General features: G+C 45.0%; 1 protein-coding gene across 4 annotated transcripts in view; it reads right to left on the bottom strand.

Moving 5' to 3' along the window:
• LOC120827298 (BAR/IMD domain-containing adapter protein 2) overlaps positions 1-22,545 on the bottom strand; it is a 40,722-nt gene extending 18,177 nt beyond the window's left edge. For all 4 annotated transcript variants that reach the window (XM_078083703.1, XM_040190118.2, XM_078083702.1 and 1 more), the window contains exons 1-4: positions 22,269-22,545; positions 11,797-11,872; positions 9,271-9,357; positions 874-935 (exon numbers count right to left, since the gene is read on the bottom strand). In XM_078083703.1, the coding sequence (XP_077939829.1) occupies positions 874-935; positions 9,271-9,357; positions 11,797-11,872; positions 22,269-22,340 (297 nt within the window). In that variant the 5' untranslated portion in view covers positions 22,341-22,545. The remainder of the gene's footprint in view (positions 1-873; positions 936-9,270; positions 9,358-11,796; positions 11,873-22,268) is intronic.
• Positions 22,546-22,970: the final 425 nt, after the last annotated feature.

Raw genomic sequence — 22,970 nt, 5'->3', positions numbered from 1 at the left:
CCTGACCTGCATGTGGATACCGAGGTCAACGAAAAAGTTATCCACATTAAGTTGTAAGCAATAAACAAATAAATGTGTTGTCCTCATTTACTCAAGTCACTGAATACATGTTAAATCAACAAAAGGCCTCTCAGTTTGCAAATCACTGTCACGGATTCAGTGCTATCTGACACCATATTTAGTTACTAGATTGTAAACCGACCTGCCTGAAGAACGGGCTAACACATCAGAATGAATGTTCAGTCATTGCTCATTAGTCTGTAACTGTTAATAATAACATACTCTTTCCTAAATAACCATTCACATGTACGTACTTCTAACTCTACGGCTGAACTGAATGAAATGTGTGGTCTCGACAGTTTATCATCCGTCCTACATTTGCTTCATGCAGCTTAATGAACAGAACTGGATGTCTTAGAATAAAAAATAAGATCAGATTTGGGGGGGGGGTATAATCTTTTGAATTAGCTAATTCAGTTAAGTGTCTGGAAGCTTTTTGGCAGAATGAGGTCTGTGAAGAGGAAGGATTACATGCGTATGGAGAGTCAGCACAGGCACAGCTATGGACACAGAAGAGCGGCCTGCTCGACCTCCATACGGAACACACGCTAATTAACTTAATATTGACGAGCTACGGATAACTCGCCACACAAGCGTATTACCAGCACTGCTTGATTAAATCCCTCCACGCAGCCATCTTGTGCATTAGCAGCCTGGATTGATGTGAACTCAACACACCCGTTTATGTTCATTTAATTATCCTCTACCTGTGTACTGCCCAAAGTGACCTTATATCATGAGACCTCTTGCACTGCCAGAGCTTCACAGCGATGAACCGCACAGCTACAGACCCTTTGAGCTCAGAATACCAACCATCTCCTCTAGCTGCACTTGGATCTGTCTGTGGACCTCAGCCATCTGGAACAGCACATCCCCTGCACAGAGAGAAGGAGGGAGACCGCGAACACGTGAACAACACTCAACAGCACAACCATTCCTAAAGCAGAGGAACAGAGAGAAGAGGGGACGCTGGAGACGGGGGGGGGGGGGGGGGGGGGGAGGAGGAGACCAGAAAAGAATAAAAAGCAAGAGAGATACAGAGACGCCAGCGTGCAAAAAGCTCATGCAGCAATAAGAGATACTCAAACATACAGGACACGTGACTTGTCACTGGGACAACGTGATGGAGTTTTTTTTTTTCCAGTACAAGGAAAGCAAATGAAACGATAACAAGTGACGACAAGTACGAAAAATGAGGGGGGAAGGGGGGACAAAATGCTTAAAATTAAATTCTGGTTCTTAAAGCATTTAAGTGCTGATGTCTTGTGGAGTTTAAACATTTGCCCTTCTTTCTTTGGTTGATCTTACCAGGCATTGTCATTTTATACTAAGAAGAAAAGAAAGAAAAAAACACCTCAAAGAAAGGTTAAGGTCTCCACACAACAAAATGGGAAGAGATAAGGTGGGTCATGCAGCTAGTGAGAGTGTTTTATTTTCATATACCTACAGGCTGCCACTTCTGAATATGCAGTGCATTGTCAGGAAAAGGAAAACAAAGAGCTAAATTGAGCAAAAGACACATATACATAGAGAGACCTGGTGGAAAGACGGAGTGAGATCTGCATGTACAGAAAAATGAGAAACATACATTTCCGTGACCAACAGGTCCAAAGCCCCTTAGCTTTAGCTCTAACATATTACATATGGATTATTATATAAAGCCTGTGGCATCAGCTAGCACTAGCTCTAGGTTGAATTGATTATTCAAGGAATATTCTGTCATTATATATGAATGAATTCAATAGATGGTATGAAAATACCCATAATGCTGTGTCAGTTCATATTATTCTGTATTTTTCTAATAAAAAATGCATTTATCAGAAAAGCAATAGCATTTCAACTATAGTATAGAAATATCCAGCACATTTATAGAAGATGAGACTGAACTGTGGTAAAATACTATTTATCACCGTCCCTCACACTGCTGTGTCCTCTTTCGAGAGCGGACGTGAACGAGTACGTCTAAGTTGAAAATAAATAAAAAAAACTTCATAAGGAAAACTTGGGAACTTGGAAAAAATAAGGGAAAGTTGCGCTGAAGTGGTTTCAATAAAGAACGTTGGTCTTCACCAAAGGGCTTTGGAGTCGTCTCCATCTCAACAGACAGCACGCAGGATGCAAAAAGCTACAGACAGACAGTGAAGCAGGTCGCAGCGTTAGACTACGTGGAGGGACAAAAGGATTCAATGCGTAACCAAGTTCTGCATAAAAAGGATTTACAGCCGGAAATACATCTCGATCTTCATGTATGTTGTCATGTTGGAAGCAGTTTAAAATTGGTACATAAACATTAAATACATTGTTTACAACATGCAATATGTATTTTGAATAATGTATCAGCTTGTGTTTTTGATGAATGTGCACTAAGGAAGAGATAAAGTTGTTGAAAAATACACTTATATCTGCTAACAAGTGAATTGATTGATTTAAATTTAGGAAATATGTTGAATTCTTGAACATTCCGTTCAATCACGGGCCCCTTTAAACAGGGGTCTAGCTCTTGTATAACTAATGACCTACTATTCCAAGTCCAAGACGATTTCAACCATCTTGTTTACCTGTTCATGCAGAAACATGCCCCTGATGTTTTACTAATTAATAGCTTTTACAAGAGTGTACGCTTAATTAATTGCAAACACTGTCCCCACCACTCGCGCACACCCAATTGACCTGGGCCTCCTGCCCACAGTGAAACCTGCAGATTTTATTTTAGACCTCACAGGAGCGCAGAAGAAAAGCGTCCCGTCAGTTCCCAGCAGGTCGGCTAAGCAGCTTACAGATGCTCATCCCTGATCTTCAGGCTTAGGAGACCCTGGCATTCTGTTGGCCGACTCAACTAGCTTGATCAATTAACAAATGAGCAGCAATCGCTGCGCGTTTCTCTCTCTCTCTCTCTCTCTCTCTCCCTGTGTGTGTGTCTGCCTCGCTCTCTCCATAGAGAACGCGCACACGTACACAAGCACACACATCAAATAAACTGGCAGGACACAGTGTTGCCAGAAAGGTAAAAAATGAATGAATCTGTGAGAGAGCTCCGCTTGTCATCTGCAGTTTCATTACTGGGGTTGCTGCCACAGCATTGAAGAAAGAAAAAAAAGAAAATGTACCAACACTTTGGAGATGCAAACGGTTACCATGGCAACTTTGATATAATATCACACAACAACACAGACAGTTGGACTGCAACCGTCAAGGGAAGTTAACAGCAGATGAATCAATGAGGATCCACTAAAAGAGGCATAATGTGGAAAAATCTGAGTGTGCTGTGCAACATTATTGTTTTTGGTGCATAAAGCGTCTGGCAGGCATAACACCGGCGTAACGAGGATATCCGCATACCAACCAGGAGCGGCGTGACAGGCGGGTCAAAAGAGAGTGAAAAACCAGTAAACGTGCAGAGAAAAAAAGAACACAAGATACACAGCCACACACACCAGCGAGTAAACTAAACAAAGACTCCACACTACTGGTACAATATTCCCCCGTTCGCTTTGACCTCCGCCTGTGTCCCTGGTTGGGAGGAAACAATAGTTCCTCTGTGGGGAGGTGAGCTTGGGTTTATCTGCACCTGCAGCTCAGCGACAAGCAGCCACATGCTACAATAGCTCAAGCTACCGAGTCACAGAATGAAGCATTGACTCGGGTGCGTATGAACGGACGTAACGAGACAAAGACATGGGTAAGCGGAAAAATATTGAGAAAATAAATGGAAGTTGGAAATGTTGAGAGAACAAGAGAGACAGAGATGGAGGGGGGTGGAGGTGGTGGAGAGAAACTGAATCACTGGTGAAGGTCAAGTCAGATTCACTACGGGTTGTCATGGAAGCAGCATAATGCTGAGGTCGTTGCTATGGGGAAAGTTGCGAGATGAGGTGCAGCGGCTGCAAAGTGTTACAAAACACTGTTCAAGAGATTCTCCTCCCCCTTACTATCAGCTATCATCACATCGGCATCCTCACTTCCCAGAGGAGGAAAGTGGAGTGATTCCACCTGCAGAGTGTGTACAGTAAACATGTGTGTACAAAGTGTGTGCGTGACTACACAAAGTGACAAAAGGGATGCTTGTATCGTCTTATCTAGCCAGTCATGGGGGAAACAAACAAGTGGCAGGTCCAACGGGAAAGCGGGATGGCGTGACAGACGGATAACAGTGGAGCGTCCGGGTGGTCGTGCGTGTGCATCGCATCTCCTCGCTCTCATTTTGCCGCTTAGCTCCTTCACATTTAGCCGCATATAAAGAGACAACACAGATATACAGTTTACACGTCGCGTTGCTAAAATTGGAAGCGTCGCCGTCACAGCTGCTCAACCTACTAACCCAATCTAAGTTTGTCCAGCATTGGTGTCATGCATGTAGGCCATAATGAAAGCTTAAAAGGCAAGACCGGTCATAGAGAAGTGAACTTTTGCAGTCTCCATATATTTTTAGAAGGCCAGGCTTGTTGTGCATTGTCTTGATACGACTTTATGTGGCAAATCCCAACCATCTGCTGACAGGCTGTCAAAATCTTGGCCTCTTTTTAAAAGGTGTTCTTCCACCAGCCTAAACCAAGATATCTTCACAACAAAGAGCTTAATGTCTGCTTTGATTTGACAATTGAAGGTGAATTGCACAGCATCAAATGAGAATAAAATAAGTCAGTCACAAAATATTAAAGATTTAAAATCAAGAGCAGTTACTCTGTCATCTCAGAATCTAAATATTAAGTTCAAAGTGAACATGGTTTAAATCTTAATCTAAAAAGAAAGATGGTTGGGCAAAAAGACCTTGAACTCGTTCACCAGTTTAAACTTTCACAATACCGCTGCAGCAGAGCCGGAAAAACAGTCATAAATCTACCTGTTGAGGTATGGGGATTCAAGGGAAGAAAAAGGGTCATAAAAAGGACTCCAAACACAGCCTGACTGCACTAGTGGGCGGAAACAATGGTTGGCATGTCATCATAACTCGTTTTAAAGTGGGTAAAAGAATGCTAAAATTGCAGCATTGAAACATTGAATCAAAATTAATTGTTGCTGGAGTTCAGGTTGACTTTAGGTCCAGACACACACACGCATATATGTACGTGAGCCTGATATAATTAAACAAAATCATGACCTCAGTCTTTTATACAATGATGAACATTTCAGGAGACTGCAAAATCCCGATAGAATTAAAAAGATACCGGTTTGCACACATAACCAAACCAAAAACACTCAGTGTGGCCTCACTGGTTCGATCACACTTCCGCAGTGACATTGGCACAGACAGTGGTGCTTTCTGTTGTTGCACGCCAGCGTAACCAGTGCACACTGTAAGTGGATCCATTACGCTCACAAGTGTCTACCGGAGTGTAAATCAATGTGTAAAGTTGTCTAGGTGCTTCTTTTCTCCATATCCATCACAATTGCATTCACCCCACCTTCCATGAACAAATGAAGGGCGATGTGAATGGATGTAGACGGAGAGCGTGGGGGCCACTGGCTTCCCATCATGCAGTGCGTATCTCAGAAATAGAGCAGGAGAAGGCAGGGACCCCCTGGGATGTTGGGACAGGGCTAAGAAAAGAGCTCCGCTGCTCCCATTTAAACAGGGACAGGTGCTGGTGGAGGAGATAGGTAGGACATAATGAAGACGGAGAGAGGCATGGAGGGAAGCAGAGTGAGTGCATACGGTATTTGTACTCGCGGGTGCTTATTCAAATGATGTCAGAATTAACGATTCACCCGCCGGGCTTAACCGCCGCGCTTAACAACGACATATCAGTCAACCTTCCAGATGTCTCCCCTTTTCCATCACAAATCCAAAAGCATACGTCCTTGATTTATCAACGTAGAACAAGTACCATGCGTTGGTTAGCGGCCTCTTCTTTCCCCTTTGTTAATAATTACAGGGAGGGGAGGGCTGTTTGTATTGTGGGCCCTCTCTCCAGCGGCACCCGCGTAACCCCCATTCCTTTCTCCACTGCATGAAATTTCCCAAAAGACACGTCTTTGTGCTGAGTCATACGTGTGTGTTATTAAAAACGTGGCAATTAGCAAGGTTATAGCAGTCGATAAGAGGGGCAGAGAGGTATTTGGTTTCCTCTGGCTGAGAGGCTGAACTGTAAGCACTTCACATTCCTTTCCCGATTTATGAAAGGAGGCCGCGAGGGAGTTTTAATTGTTAACCAGAGTATCGGATGAGGGGAAAGCGTTATGAAAATTCAATACAGGCACGTTTCGCAGGCATTTAGTGGAATCAGCAGATCTCAAACTTTACTTCTTCCAGGTAAGTGAAAACTACGGGCTGACCCCAACATCGAACAGAAACCAATTTCCTCCAGAACCCGGCACATAACCTCTATCAGTCCAGCAGATATAACACACACACACACACACACACACACACACACACACACACACACACACACACACACACACACACACACACACACACACACACACACACACACACACACACACACACACAGGCAATTGGAATGAACGCATCCTGTCGTGTGGTTTGTTCTAATGAGCCTGCATGTGTCACAGGAAAGGGGAAATCTCAATTGCTTGTTGGCAGCACTTATGTGTATGCGCACTGAAAAAGGTGAGTTTTTCCATGATACGTCCCCCTTACAACGCCGCAGTGAGCGTCTGCGTGGTGTTCCTGAAGCGTCCTGTCAACATATCAGGCAGCACGGCACGCAATGGGTTGCATTAACTACACTCCTGATCCTGTATTTGCAAACACAAACTGAGTAAACAAGTGAGTTGTGCTGAACGCAGAGCAGAGGACTACGGAGAAGAACGCTGGACTGAAAACCGTTAATTGTAAAACGCGACTAAAGAGTGTTTTTCTGAGTTTGTACATTTTAGCTGAGACAGAACAAAACAGTCTGTACAATGTTCAAACTCCATTTGATAGTCTCAGTGAAAAGTCACATGGTGACTGACTTGTTGGATTCCTGGCAGTTTCAACGAGATAAAAGGAATGACGACAAAGCAAAAAACTAGGTATCTCAGGACAATTCAGCTATGGGGGGATAACAAGCCTCTTAGTTCAGGAATATAACCACAGTGGAGCAGAGCTGGTCGTAGAAGACCCTCGTAAATATTTTCAGAGCTAAACTCTACATTTTCCTGCCTTTTCCCAGGGAGGCAGAGATGTCACTGGAGGTAATAAGTGCTCACGAAGAGGGATAAAGGAGGAGGAGAATGGCAGAAACAGAGGGAGAGAAGGGAGGGAGAGGGAGGGAGAGCAGGTGTGTGCGTGTGTGTGTGTGCGCATGGCAAAGTGACAGGCGATGATTAGCCCAACCAGCGGAGGATATGTGGGCGGGAGTGTGAGTGGGAGGAGGAGGAGGAGGAGGAGGAGGAGAGAGAGAGAGCGAGACACACAGAGAGAGACTCTTTGGCCAGAGAAACACACAAGTGGATTAAAAGAGCACTTACACTGTATAAACACCCAGAATGACGAAAGAGACAAACAGAAAAATGCGTAAAACCACGTAAGTAGAATAGCCGTGAACACACAGGCGCACATAAAGTACACAAACACACAAGGGGGGAGGGGGGGGATTCCTGTGGGAACATCCTGTCTTCTCAAGGAACGAAGTAAGACTCAAGTTGAGTACATGTAAACTGTTGATAATAAAAACAGTAACAGCGGGCATTATTTCAAAAGGTATTTAAATCCCTGCTGTACGTTTAGGAAAGCGAGGGAGGGAGAGAGAGAGGGAGGGAGGGAGGGAGGGAGGGAGAGACGGAGAGCAGCTGCTGACTCTTGGGTGTGTAGGTGGGACCATTTGCAGACCATCTCCTACTGAGCGTCTATTGAAATTAACAGGCTTGTGCAACAAGAGTTTAAACTAGTGCATGCATGTGAAGGTACGAGCGTGGGCAAACAGGCTACAGAAGCAGATATTTCATACATCTTTCGGAACAACGAGCTAATCAGATCAATAGCTCTTCAAACAGACGTTAACATTACGCAAAGTGATCATGCGGCCGTCATCAATGTGGAAGATCTTGGATGCGTGTTTATGACGTCAGAACTGGATACTTTTTTGGATACTAATTTGGGGGCAATATTAAATTCCATTTAAAATTTTTAAAAGATAATCCATGAATTGAGGCAAGAGTGACGTCTTCTTCGCTGTCAAACTTTGCACAGGAGTGGTGCTTTGTTTGGCCAACCTCCAGCGCTCGCTTTTCCTTCAATCTGCAGCTATTTCTGTCCTCCACTACCGGTCAAACAGGAAACCACGAGTTTCGGGACTCGTTCCTGCACGCAGTCTGACAGGGAGGTCAAAGCACCGACGGCAACCTCAGGGCGGGGACTCGAGCGCAGGTGGCTGGAAACTAAAACCACACAGATTCCTCCAACCACAGTGACATGCGGTAGGGAGTTGGGTGTAGCTGGCCCATTGTACACTTTTGCCTCACATATTGATACGCAACTTCATAAATTTCAAAAACGTGCAACCACCAAGTTGAACAGATTCTGGCTTAATCTATTTTTCATAATAGTCCCTTCCTGTTAAAGCACGTGCTTTTCCAGTGAAAGAAGAGATAAGATCAGCTGTACGTTGCTCTCCATTTCGACAAGTTCAGACGATGACGTGCGGCTCGGAACACGACGCAGCTGTACGTGAGGCCGAGTTAAACGCAAAGATACTGCGGCTTTATCAATGAAAAACCACACAGAACCACAGAGATAGAGGGACGCTTACTGAATAAAACATCTCTTTAGCGCTTTCATGTCCGTCCCCATTGCCTGGGCTGAAGGAAAGCCCAAACTAGATCTCCGCTCGACTGGAACAGAGCGTCCGTCAAATCAGCAGCAACTTACGCGCAGATCAAGCAGTCAAAAGGCAAATCTCTGCAAAGGCAATCTCTACAAACAGGAGCAGATTTCCCTCGGGGCTGGAGACAGCGATCACCAAGGAAACAAGTCACCATGAGAGGAGAGGGATCTCTCATCTTTCTAACTATAACACACATGCTCATAAAGGTGTCAAACATCTTTACGGATATTTTTTCAGACAATCAATACAAACTACTAACCAGAAATATGAAACAACTTTCCAAAGAAAAACATCTCAACTATTGTCTATGCTGTTCTAAAGAAATGTTCATCTATCAGTCCCCTGTCATTTTTTCCCCACACAGAGAGATGTTGTGTGCATGTGTGTGTGTGTGTGTGTGTGTGTGAAAGCAATTCAACAGGTCATCAGGTGAACTTACCTAAATCTTTGGATCCTTGACTTTCACTGGCCAGTTCACCCATTCTAACTAGAGCATCAAAGTATCCTTTGGCAGCAAATGTCACATCTAAAGAAAAAGAGAAGCAAGAAAAAAAAGCAATACGAGTTAAAAGTAGAAGTTAGAAGTGCAGTGTCTCTTCAGCGGGGAAAGAACCAGCTACAATACATCTTATTGTTGAGTAAATAAACCTGGCCTTAAACACTCACACACTCCTACCTCTGGTTCTCCTCTGATGTTTTTTGAAATTGTCACCAGCAGAAAGATGAGCAGCACTGATTACGCAACATCATCTTGTTGACAGTCTGCACGCTTGATTGCGGAGAGGAAATTATTTTCTGACAGATAATCTGTGCCTGATTGGAGAAGCCGCACAAGCATAACAATATGTTTTGTTCATGGCTTAGTGCTGTAACGTCACAATAGCATTTAAAATTTTAAATGTTATGAGGGCTTTTTTTGGCAGTACGTATACTCGCCTTATGCATCACAGTCAGTGCACTGGAACCCCCCCAAAAACCCCAAAGTAGTATTTTGATGGGAGCTGTTGTAATTGCCTTTATAATCAGATTCAAATCATCAATTTTTACAGTCAGACTCAAAGGGTCAAGTAGAACAAGATGTCCAATTGTAAAAAAACTATGTATGAACAAATGTTCAGATTTGTGTACACACACCATTCTTGACCTTTGCTCTTGATGTTCAGGCTTCCCAATAACACTCAGCGAGGTCGTGTTTAACCTATAATCAAACAGTGATATCTCCTCTTCTCTGCCGCTGTCTAAATAAAGATCAAGAGTACTCCTGCTTGTCCAGATCAATACCCACTCCAGTCCCTATTATTCCAGCTGCTGCTGTGCTTTCCATTAAACGGGTCACACGGGACCTTTGTGACCTTCGTCTGCCAATCGGCCCATCGCCTGTGAATAATGGACGCCGGTTTTAGAGGTGAATCCATGCGGCGCAGGTGATGGATGGGCCATTTGCCTGCAGACAGCTGCCAGGTGAGAGACACATTCATAACAATAGCCTGGCAGCGGCAGGCTAATTCTAGCATACGGATGCCCGAGCTGCGACGGATGAAGCCTCACGAGCCGGAAGCCTCGCGGCTCGGCTCCTGGGCTGAGGCACACATGCTAATGCTAATCCTAATTACAGCCGAGTCAGCGGCAGGAGGCGCCGTGCGGGTTTCGCCTCTCTCTCCTTGCTGGGGGAACACCTTGGTGCCGAGAGCAGAGCCTCCAGAGCATCACGACTGATTTCTCTCCATTGTGCCATACAGACCCTGCTGTGTGTGTGTGTGTGTGTGTGTGTGCGTACACGCAAGAATGCACGTGCGGTGAGGAAGTGGGTTGGGAGAACAGAAGTGCTGGAGTTGCAGCAGATTTTCAATAGAGATCTCCAAGCAGCAGACTTTCTTCTTGCCCAATGCCACTGCAAGAAGTGTGTGTGTGTGTGTGTGTGTGTGTTCATGGGTCTTCATGCGAGTCTGTGTAGCTGAAGGGCGGCTGAGTAGATAAGCTGGATATGTACGGGTACTCTACTCCGGTCTAATGAAACGGGTTGCGAGGCGCGCACAGAGACAGGCGGAGAGGATTACTGGTTCCCTGATTGCAAGGCAGGCACTTGGTGGGGGATCCATCGGTCACACTTCACCCTAGAGACCTGGTGGAAGAGCCACATCCTTAAAGTCAGGACATTATTCACTTCCCGGACTCGCATCGTCCTCCCCATGTTGTTGGCAGACATGGTAAATTGACTTCCAGGCGGTGTTTCAGCAGTTGGTGTCACTCAGTTGTATGCATCTGTTGCTTTTACACTTAGCAAACGCTGTTAGAACGAGCGACTCACTGCCGTTAGAAAACCTGGAACGTCTCCATATCCAGATCTAACAAGCCTACCCGTCGAGCCCTTTTGGCATTTATTGTGCTGAATAATTTCAGTGATTGCACCATATGGGTTGAAGTGTGTCCTCCCATCCCCCTGCCCCCGCAGAACAGAGCCTCTTAGTCCCTTCGGGTTGAGCCAATTCTGCAAAGTGTGTCTTTAATGGCTCAGCCAGTCTGTCTACCTATACCAAGGCCGGGATTAGTTACAGCGTGTGTCAGGGGAAAGAAGTATGGGCACGCACTGATTGCTGGATTAGTTGGACTGAGGGAGTTTAGCCTCTTCTTGAGGTTGAAGGACATTTTAGGGAAACGTTTTGGGACTTTGTTACAAAGCAAGAGAAAGTACAAATCCCAAAAAGGCGTGACGCAAGTGTTTTACGAGCGACAAACATACCCAATTTATTTTGGGAGTTTGATTGCTGACAGGTGAGTTATCCGCACTTCTGCATCTGATTAGAGGCCTCTTGTATTTGTCAGGATACACAAACACAGAAGGGTAGATGGGTATACGAGAAAGAGACAGAGAGACTGCTGGCTTGGCCATCTGCCCAAACCTGCAGCAAAACACTGAGCATGGAGAAAATAAATGAGAAAAAAAAGAAAAAAGAAAAGGACTTACTGGCAAGGGCCTTCTCGTAGTTCTTCCCCATGGCAACAAAGTTCCGTAAGCAGGGATTGAACTGCTCCATGATGGTCTGAAAGAGAAAACAAGAGATAAATGGGCGGTAGAGGTCTCACTTAACCGAGCGGGGTCAAGGCCAGAGAAGAAAGACTCACACCTTTCTCTTTTCCTTCACTATCGCACTCCCTGCCTCTCCCTTGCACTCTCTCCGACACACACACACACAAACCTCCCTCGGCTACACAGAATCGGTCCGGCGCAGAGCAAACAGCAGCCGACAGAATCTCTGGACACACTGAGTGGTTATTGAGGGCAGGAATGGCTTCCTCCACCCACAAGCCATCCTCTTACAGTGAGAAATAGTCCAGGTGGGATGAGACAGTAGCGGCCGGGGGTGATGATGGTGGCGGAGGAGTGGGACGGATACTGGTAGACTGAAAACGTGACGCGGATGCATGCTGTTACCTTGCAGCGTGAGATGACACAGAGGGTCATTGCGGTTGCTAGAGAACAGAGCAGCGCGTGTTCTAGACTGAAGGCTACAATGACCGAGCACCTAGAAGTCGGATTACACAACGGTCCTACGATCAGAAATAATCTATTTTCTCACTGTGAAGTTAAACCAAGGAGATTTTATTTGTCGTAGCACGAGTAAACCTTCACTGCAGGGAGACAGTATCACACCAAAATGAGGGCAGAGTTGGTGTATTTGCAGAGAATGCATGATGCCTGGCATCTCCCACCATCATCACTTTCTCCATCTCTCCTTCCTCCTCATCCTCCTCCAGGGCTTCCTCCAATTAGCCGGTCCTCTGTCAGCTATTCAGGAGCAGCCAGGGGACAACCACAACATCGCTGGAGCAGCGGTCCCTGCACGAGCCGTCAAAACTGCAGGAGAAGATTTAATAATCTACTCTACGAGTCTGGATTCACGCCACCGTGGCAGAATATTCTGGCACGGTGGCGCTCGCTGTGGTCCGTATCCAGTCATTAGTTTATGTTCAAGAGGCTCAAGTGCAGAACGACCCACCTACAGTAGAAATACAAATGAGTCAGACATAAACCGCTGATACTGTTGGTAACAACAGTAACTATTTTACAACGCCTCTGCAGAACTGTGCTTGCCTTCAAAGCTGGTCCAGCCAAAAGTGAACTTGATTGCAAAACGGGGGGGCAATGAAAAAAATCCCCCTGACCACCAAGAACAGCTGTCAAAGATTCAGCCACATCTATGATACACTGTATTAAATAAATTAAGTTTACTTTTGCTGCTAAGGGGTGATGTTCTCTAAATAACGTTACATACTTGTAGTATTGCTTGTTTTCCTCGAATTACCCGATCAAATGTTGTCTACCAAGTCTCAGGTAGCTTGTTTTATTTTTAACAGTCAAATCGGAAAAAAAAAAGTTAAAGAAAAAAGTTGGGTTTCTTTCTTAAATAAAAAAATGTAACTGAACCTTTGAAATTTTAGCATAAGATATTTTGGCAGATAGTGAAAGACAAAACACAACAAAAGTACGTAAAAAATGGAGTGCACTTCAGGTTCCCATGGATATCGATTGCTTGAGCTGCCTTTCAAACCCCCGTCTGTTAAATGGCTCTAGGCCTCAGGCAAAATGGAGTCTGCAGCTAGTGCAGCGGCTCGGCTGCTCTCGCCAACACCATGGGATTCGTGAAAGAAACGTCTTTGTTCCTCAAGGAAAAAATGTCCTAAAAAACTCTTGAATACATAGCTGATATTTTTTTTCCCCCCTCCATACCAAAGGGCACGGTGTCATCCCGTTATTTTACACAAACTCATCCCCCAGCTACCACTGAGAGACGATGGAACGAGCTTCATAAGCTACTCTAATAGAAACTACTACTTGAATCAGCTCCCTGTATTTTACCATGTGGCTCCATTAGTCTAATATACTAGAAGAATAGAAACATAATTGGGGAGAATCCCATCTTCGAGAGCGCGCGCACACACACACACACACACACACACACACACACACACACACACACACACACACACACACACACACACACACACACACACACACACACACACACACACACACACACACACACACACACACACACACACACACACACACAGCTGGTTTTAAAAAAAAAAAAAAAAAAAAAAAGGTACTCCCACTCTCGCTGCCTCGGGAAAGATAAAAGACTAAAACATCCCTCGGGACCCCGATAAAGAAATGTTAATCCCCAAATGTTTCTTCGCTCTGCCTCATTTTCATGTTGAGCACACCTCGTAAGTGACGATAAGGTCACGTGAAGAGTGTGCAAATTACACACACACATCATTCTCGCAATCGGCGCACACTCGTGCGTACACCTACACAAACACAAGGCTTTATAATAAAGAGTGGTGGGGTTTCAAACTTGTGGGAGGGTTACATAACAAAGCAAAGCCCTGTGCAGCATCATTACGGCACACTCTCCCACTGAGGAGGACAAAGGTAGCGGAAACAAGCCTGGCCACCTTTCGTGCACAAACTACACACACACAAAGTCACTGAATGAACGAAGAGAAAATGCTCGCAGTTATGAAACATGAAGCATTAGATAATTAGCCACAGATTTAATTATATAAGACAAATAAGTAACACGCGGCTAAGAGAAAGTGAAGACAAAAACATCAAATACAGCGAGGCAGGTCCTTTCTTCCTCTCTTCCCATTGTGGCTAAATTTGTCATCCCAGTTCTCTTGTACTACATTGTTACCCTAATTGAGGTGGTTAATTGGGAAATGGGCCAGGAGGCCCTTGTCGTTGTGTGACAGGGAGTGAGTGTGTGTGAGAGCAATGGAAGGAATATTTCAAAACCTTTCGAGCAAACGGATTTATTTAATAATATACTGTACATCCCTTCCCATTGAAACTCATCCGTATCATCTTCCACTTAGAGATGAAATAAAAACTATTTCGCGACTGAAGTTACATTTCCTCCTTTGCAGGGACAGAGACGCTGTCCATTTTGCAGCTGCCAACACAAGGGCTGAATTTATTCATTATCAGTACTAGGGCCAGAAATGACAACGCAGACAATTAAAATGGGGGCAGAGAATCGTCTCCTACATAATTAATAAAATCAGTTGACACCAATTTATGCTGTGAGGTGAGCAGGAAGAAAATGGAGCACAATCTTAAAGACTGCAAATAAGAGAAGATCCATGTTAAATATGCATGTCTCCTCGGCGTGGAAGACGCAAAGAAGGCCACGGAGTGAAATAGATTATCGATTCCAACTATGGGATATTCATCCATATCTGCTTATTCTGTTCCGTCACACACACGCACACAAACACAGAAACAACATGCAAAAGGGGGGTGATTTCAAAGCAACACCAGCTGATCCGAATCACACGCAATCAGAAGCCAGGATGCCATCATCATCATCATCATCATCATCATCAGCTCCTTCGCGCCTTCCCCTCGCTGCTTCCTCCTCAGCCCGTCTTCAACACGGCAAACAGACACCGACCTGCAAATGCTCTGGATCAGCTACTAACCACAAGAGCCCGTCATGTGTTGACATGCAGTCAGGCCTAACGATGCAATCCAGAGGAATGTAAAGAAAGAGGAACTTATGAGAACTCCCAAAAATAATCAGAAGCTATTTCCTGCCACCTATGTTACACATCAAGGAATTGTCCTTGGTGAAATGCTGCAATTTAAGAATATTATAAAGTAGGATAAAAATACAGGGAAAAATATATATATTATATATATATATATATATATATATATATATAAATAAACAAACATGTATACGTTAAAACACGTATGCGTGTCCAAGTGTTTCCATGATGAGAGAAACCACTGTGATGACGGGTGGAGAAGCAGTTTCTGTGGCGAGAGGTCTTGGTCCTGATGGCCCCGCAGCCTCCTGCCAGAGGGAAGGGGCTCAAAAGATCGGTGTCCTGACCACACTCTTTCTTGCCCGCCTCAAGAGTCCCGGAGGCAAACAAGCCTCGAATGACGACAGACTGCAGCCGATCACCCTCTCTGCAGAGCGAGTGATGCTCTGCAGCATGCACTTGTTCTGCTCCTTGGCTTTGGCTGCAGCGTACCAGACAGTGATGGAGGAGCAGAGGATGACCTCGATGATCCTAAAAAGTAACAGTGAGATTTTATGATGGGTCTCAATTACCTGGATTGTAACTGCATTGATGGCCAAGAGAAAATAGTCAGGTTGCTGTGTGATCTCTGGTCTGATCAACGGTTGATGAACAAGGACGGGCCAGATACACAATCCACAGGATCGGTGTGTGTCAACTTTATTGATAAAGAAGATGATTTTTATTATTGACTTGAATGCTATGTTGGTAAGACAACAGCCACTTTTAAGTAGTTGCGAAACAAATCGTATTGCACTGGAAAATTGACAATTTATTATTTATTTGTCTCCTATCTGACCTCTCCTTGGTACGCTTCTTGTTAGAGAAAAAAAACTCGGATCCTTATTTCCGTGCTGCAGGTACACAATCATGAATAGATATCAAGAAGACGTTTGTCCTTCCTGCATAGCTAAAGGCTTACGAATACTGCAGGAGTCACAGCATGTGCTTTCAGAATAAAGTCCAAAATTACCACATAAATATTTGTGTCCCTTCCAAGTTGTATTAAGGAGAGCTAACTTCTCAAGTTCTCTGTGGGCTGACAGAAAACTGGTGTTTAAAAGTAGCTTGTGTTCTTTTGTTGACGAGTACAGAGTACATTATTGCACATTAGTCTTGTCAAACACAGATTTTTCTGGACTTTTAGAGAGTAAAAATAAAAGTCCGACCTCTTGTGATCTTGTTGTCCAGCTCAAGTAGGAAACGTTAAGCGCTAGTTGCTGACCAATTATCCAATCATGGGATATAGCTGCAGAAGTCACTCGTGACCCGGCACAATCTTCATGGCAACAAAGTATGAAAGAACCCCACTTAGAGTTTAAGTTTGCAACCGTGTTGATATGCCTCTTCGATTGGCCCTTATTGTAATTGCAAATGTGAACATAGTAAACAGTAAAAAGTCATGTCCTTCATGTTGTCAGAACAGAGCTAGTGCTCATCCAGAAAACTCAAACCGATGGAAGATCATACATCTTCAAGAGAGAGACCTCTGAGAGGTTCTTTGCCCTGACCTTTGATCGGCAGTGCTCCCGGCCAGTGCACAACAAATCATTTGCTCGCCAGAGCAACTATTTACCTTGTTTGTTTGCTTTGCTGTCATCTGAAGCCAGTGTCCCCCCCCCCCCCCTCCCTTCTCTACTCAGCCCAGGTTCAGCCAGTCCCCTAACCCAACACAGGCACTGGTTACCACAGCAACCAAGACCCAGACGTATTTGCTAGCTTTAGTTCGTTTTGGTGGAGGAGAGGAATGATTACTCTGAAAGCCCTAAAACAATATTCTTCTAATGAATTGTGAGAAACGCGGGAGGCCCAGAGTCGTTTCTCCAAATGAATTTCAAATCAGAGACAACAGCACGTCGCAGAATGTTGAGCTTGATTTCAGTGTGTGTTGCTTCACCGCTTTCCACAAAGTTCATACTTTGCATGGCAGTTTTAGGGCTAACAGGAGGGCTGTTTATGTGTGATGGATGTTCCGAGTGCGCCACTGCGGACCTCCCCCCCCCCCCGCCCCATTCAGATGCAAACACTGCCCTAAATGGAAAGGACACCACGAATCTAGTGCTGTACCCCGATGAAGAAGTGTGCCAGAGGGAAACACATAATCTAAAAAAGGAGATGCTCATAATCTTAACAAATAGAAATGCAGTAACAATGAGCGTCGGTCACATTGGTCACTTCACATTCCGGTTCACTGTGCGTCAAGGGTCCTCACTAAAAAAGGAGCTTTCAAACCACGCGAGTACGCAGGCCCATTTTGGTTTCTGCACAATGGCACGACAGGTCCTCGTCTCACAGAGACAAGGTCGTTGGCTGCTCCGGGTGGAGGGCGGCCGACGGGAAGCTACTACTTTCAGTCGCAGCTTCCCGCCGCAGAGACATGACATACATCCACAAGCATGTTGACTGTAGCTCGTGACCAATGAACGTAAGGCCATTGTCCGCTGCCGGAGCGCTCACTGATACGTTCTGTCCCCGCTTCTGTGAGTCTCTTTTCGTCTATGTAATTACAGCTTCACCATCCACAGTAATTAGGGGCCTATTTAAACAAGGAACTGGAATGTCTCCATCTATGTTTCTTTCACTTCACCTCAGTCTCCCCTTCTACCGCCACGATCCGCATTTTAATGCACTCCGTAAAAGAGAATTTGTACAAAACTTGTTTTTTTTTTGTAATGGAGTAACATTTCGTACAAATCGGCAGATTAACAGAAGGTGACCTTACAGAGGTTCTCATGTTATCAACCCAGTATTATCGTTAGAAGGTCGCTTTTAATGAGCCAGTTCCGTCTGTAGCGGCTACGAACCGCAGCCTTGGATTTAGCACAGAACATCTCCAGTCTCAGTCCTTGAGCAAGCGGTGATGACTGAGAGAGAAAAGAGAGAACGTCTGTAAACCATCCACCCCCGGACGCGAGGAGAAGGTGGGTGTGTGGAGCAATAGTCCTTTCTGTGCATCGCAGTCAAAGGCACAGGGAATAAATCTGCTGTTCCACAGGCAATGCATGTTAGATCTCCTGCGGTACATAATGCAATCTTGTCAGGGCCCCGGGTAGCAGCAGGCATAAACTTGTTGAAACACTATATTCTGGGGGCAGATGTTCAGGAGGTGGAGTCATTTAAAACTCCATTAAATTGCATATTATAAAAAAGGGAAGTGGTGCCTGATGTGATGTACTGAGAAAGAAAAAAGGAGGTAGCGCGATGGATAGCATCATCCTTCAAGTGCTTTGAGATATCCTCTTAATACATGGCACCATATATACAGCAGACAGGGCTGGACAAGCCTTTTATCATCAATTACAATAGGTTCAACGGCTCTCTTTTAACTCTGGAACTAAATTCTTTGCTCTTCCTCCCTCTTACTCACCTTCTCCAGCCCCTCCACTTACTGCAAGTCTTTTAGCACAATGATAGGACAGAAGCACACAGGAATAATGGCACGTTGTTGCTAAGAGACCACCTGTTCAGATCTCCCACATGAGATTGCGGTGGAACCGTTAGTCCTCTTACCATGATCAGAATATCATTCAATGGAGTGCAGCGAATGCCACAACAATGTTTGAACGTTATTATATAACGCCGTGTCTTTTTAGGTAGAAAACCTGGGGTTCTGCTAAGGGTTTTTTAATCAAACAGCCTCCTGCGTTAGGAGCAAGCTCACGACACAAGGATAATCCCGAAAGCGGATGGTATTAAAGTACGACGCTTGACCCGCTCACGTCAAAGTACTATTTTGCCTTCCGCCTGTCAGCCATTTGGAAAGATGGCAACCACTGTTTTCCAGGCTGTGTTGACAATCAGGGAGTGCCGCTGCATGGGAAAATGAGTGTTGTCCTGAGGGCTGTAGGAGATGAGACGCACCCTTCTGTTGCCTTACCTGCCAGGGTGTGTTCAAAACCTGCAACACGCAAAACCTCCCTGACAAAGACTTGGGGAAAAGTTATCAAGCTAAAGGGTGTGTTCAACCGGGTTAAAATCATGCCAGTGATAAAAAACAAGGTTTCATATAGACCGGCTAAACACACAGTCCCATTCTTATCTTGGCTGTGGGGCGCGCACACACACACACACACACACAAACAAACACACACACAGCCGCAAGTGTCAGTCTTAAGTATCGGTCTCGCCCCGTCAGCGCGGGAATGACGAGACGCCATTCGCCACGTCTGGAACAGTCAACGTGAGGGAGGAGAATTGTGGTGAGTCACAGAAGATCACTCTTGGATTGCCGGGTTTCACAGGGTTGACTCCCCTGTTGATCACCATAAAGTCAACTCACACATGAAAGACAAAACAGGGAGGGCCTCTGGCCTTGAGGAACAACACTTGCAGGGAGATGCTGTATCTCCAGTATAAGCCTCAGCATGCTCACAGTCCCAGGCCTGTTAAAACACACACACACACACACACACACACACTCTCTCTCTACTCACTGGGCCACCATGAGTCACAGCGGTGCAGTTTACCCCCCCCTCTCCTCCCTCTCCTCCTCTGCGATTACTCAGTATCTGCCCAGCTGCATTTGAAGCACACGACGCCAATTACAATCCTCCGAGCTCATAGCGCGGAGTGAAATCGGTGGGGTTACAGTGGACAGCCGGTGTTATGGAAGTCCCATTTGTCGAGCCCCCGACAAGTCAGCGTTAAGTGACGGGGGAGTAAGAGTTTGTCCAACAGCCGCTCCGTGTTCAATCATCAGTGCCTTAAAACGGCAAAAGCAAAAAGGCATTACAAATAGTTTAAGAGACATAAAGGGTCAAAAAGGTAGGGTTGCAAAATTCCGGGGAATATTCAAATTTGGAAAGTTTGGGGGTAATTTTACTGTCATATATGAGAGAACAACGATTTCTTTTGTCATAAGCAGATATGCATGCAAACATTTCTAATACAAATTTTAAAAAATGACTGATTTTTGATGATTTTTGACTTCCATCCATTTGTGAGTAGAACTTTATACTTCTTCAAAAACATGAACTGTGAATAAAATAGTTCCCTAAAAAAAGAGCTAGCTGCATCCAGGGTCCAGCTGAGGTCGGCTTGCAACTCAAGTTCCCTATTACATGCTTCTGCAAACAAAAAAAACAAACAAACAAAAAAAAAAAGTCAACATTTACGAAAATTCCTGAGCTTAACTTCCCATGGAAAGTTTCCGGAGACCTTCCGGAAATGTACCGCCCCTTTGCAACCCTACAATACTGCGAACATAACTTAAGAGGGGGGGGGGGGAATCAATATTAAGCCTCACTGTGGCACTATGTTTAGAAACATCCAATCATTGTGCACTGCCGTTTGTGCCACTGACGGCAGCGTGAACTCTGGTGAACTTTCGGTGTACGTTCAGATTCCAGAAGGTTTGCAACTCCACCATTCCCTCAGTGCGGCTGAAAAGTCCATGAAATTTAAGTTGACAGTGCGCACTTAAGTTGACGGCACATCTCAACTGACGAAAACGGGCCGATCATAAATAAACACACTGCGTAAACTTGCTCTCAGAACGCAGGGCTGGCGAGGAAAGCATGAGGAATGCCAACGAAGCATTGATGGATGAAACTCGTGCCACAAGTTCAGATCCCCAGTGTGGAGGGAAGGTCTGCGTTTACTGTGCCGCCTGTCAACGTCCGTGGCTGTCAAGGACTCTGACAGGCCGCTTTCACCCAAGAGAAAGAGCCCCACTGCTGGGCTCGTGCTTGAGTGAGCAACAACATCGAGTCCCACCCCCAAACGTCTCCTGCCCAAAGGGCTCCGGATCTAGACACCTACAGTGCGTCAATGTTGATTAGGCCTCATTAGGAGGTTTAAATACTTGGGTAAAACCCTGACAGAGCGTGGCACACGATCCACAATGATGCTAAATGATGAACTGCGGGTTGTGTGAGCAATTCAGGGCGGCTTTAGCCACCTGAAACATTTGCTTCCCTTGTTGGCTCTAAAAGGAGCCGTCGGCTCATCCGACCTCCTTACCGGTATAAGTAGATTCCCCCCGTAGGACGAGGAGCTGCTACCCTCTACCCACCCTTGGCCTTCTGTTAGCTCAGCTGGATTGGGGCATTGTACCATTTTAATATCTTGGGGTGGGACTAAGAATATATTGAAAAGAGACTTCCTCCACTATAAGTGAGTTTTGACGGAAAGCCCCAAAATGTGAGCTGACCACAAGGCACCGAGAACCACATTAACCCCCACATTAGACGTCAACGCAAATGGAATCCATTCCATTACTTCTTCGGGGGGGAATCTGCTTTCCCATTGTCGCGTTCTCCCGGTGTATAATGAGTTCACACAGGTTTCCAGGCAGAACAGGTTTGAACGTTGAAACTCCCATCGAGCCAATGTTTACTTGTTGCAACAAATCAGCCCAACCTTCTCTGCCCGTCAAAAACGGCCTCCTGGAATGCAATGTCCCCATTTCGGCACGAGGGCATGGCTGTAGAAACCCACTGGGATTGTGCTAATGGCCTCTAATCAGAGCTGTGACGTTGGCTGGATTATAGGGATACAATAGGTCAGCATTTAGGGGAAAAGAATGAATGAACGACTATGTTGGATTTTTTAAAAGCATGGTGGCATTTTTTAAATCAGAGGTATGGCCTTGATGATCACACCTGGTTTCAAAAAGAAATGCTTGGAGGGGGTGGAAGACTAGTTAATACAAATAAATAAAGAAGGAGTTTCGGTGCCTCTCCCCAGAGAGATTATGGTTTAAAAAAAACCGACAAGGCTCTGAATGAGTCTCCCACGGTGAATAAATACATCTGATTAATGCTGGAATTAAAAGGAGCGTGCCGGCTGGAATCGTATAAACACGTCGACCATAAAACTTTACTTTAGTTGAAATCTTACCTTATAGACATTTTCCGTCATTCTGTGAACCTCGTCGGTGCGAGACATCGTCATATCTTCATCCAGGACCATAAACGGTTCTTTCCTTCAAACGTGTATCCGCGTAAAAAAAGGTGGGGGGGTGTGAGAGGAGGGGAGGGGGAGGGGGGGTGACTGGATAATACACGAGTTTGACCAAACAATAGGAAAAGGCAACGTGCCCGTGAGAGGGAGATAGTACTGCGCTCCCGAAAGCTCACTCCAACTAAACACACCTTCTCTCCCCTCAGCTGACAGCCCGCTGCTGCCTTCACGGTCCGTGCGGCGGCATCGTATTTTTCGCTGCTCAGAGGGTTAGGACCGATGTTACATTTTACAAAATGTCATGTAAAATACAGCAATACTTAGACGTTCTCCTTAGACGTGAGAGATTTTCAGGATATTTTAGCAACCATTAAATTAAACAACATTAAATTTGACAATAAAAATAAAAATCACGCCATTGTGGTCTGGATTTTAAATGTTTTTTTTCTTTTAAATCTTGCTTTAAATAATTTAAATAAGTTATATGACAAGCAAATGTATTCCATGAAGGATGTAGAACATATGTACATCTCGTTTAAACCATAATCTCAATATTTCCAACAGCATAGAATGCAGCACCATTTTATCGAAGTTCACATTTGGTGCACGCCCCCATAGTTTTATACCAATTGAGCTCCA

Source organism: Gasterosteus aculeatus, chromosome 11 (assembly GCF_964276395.1).
Source record: "Gasterosteus aculeatus chromosome 11, fGasAcu3.hap1.1, whole genome shotgun sequence".
NCBI lineage: Eukaryota > Metazoa > Chordata > Actinopteri > Perciformes > Gasterosteidae > Gasterosteus > Gasterosteus aculeatus.
This window is presented reverse-complemented; position numbering and strand designations above follow the sequence as displayed.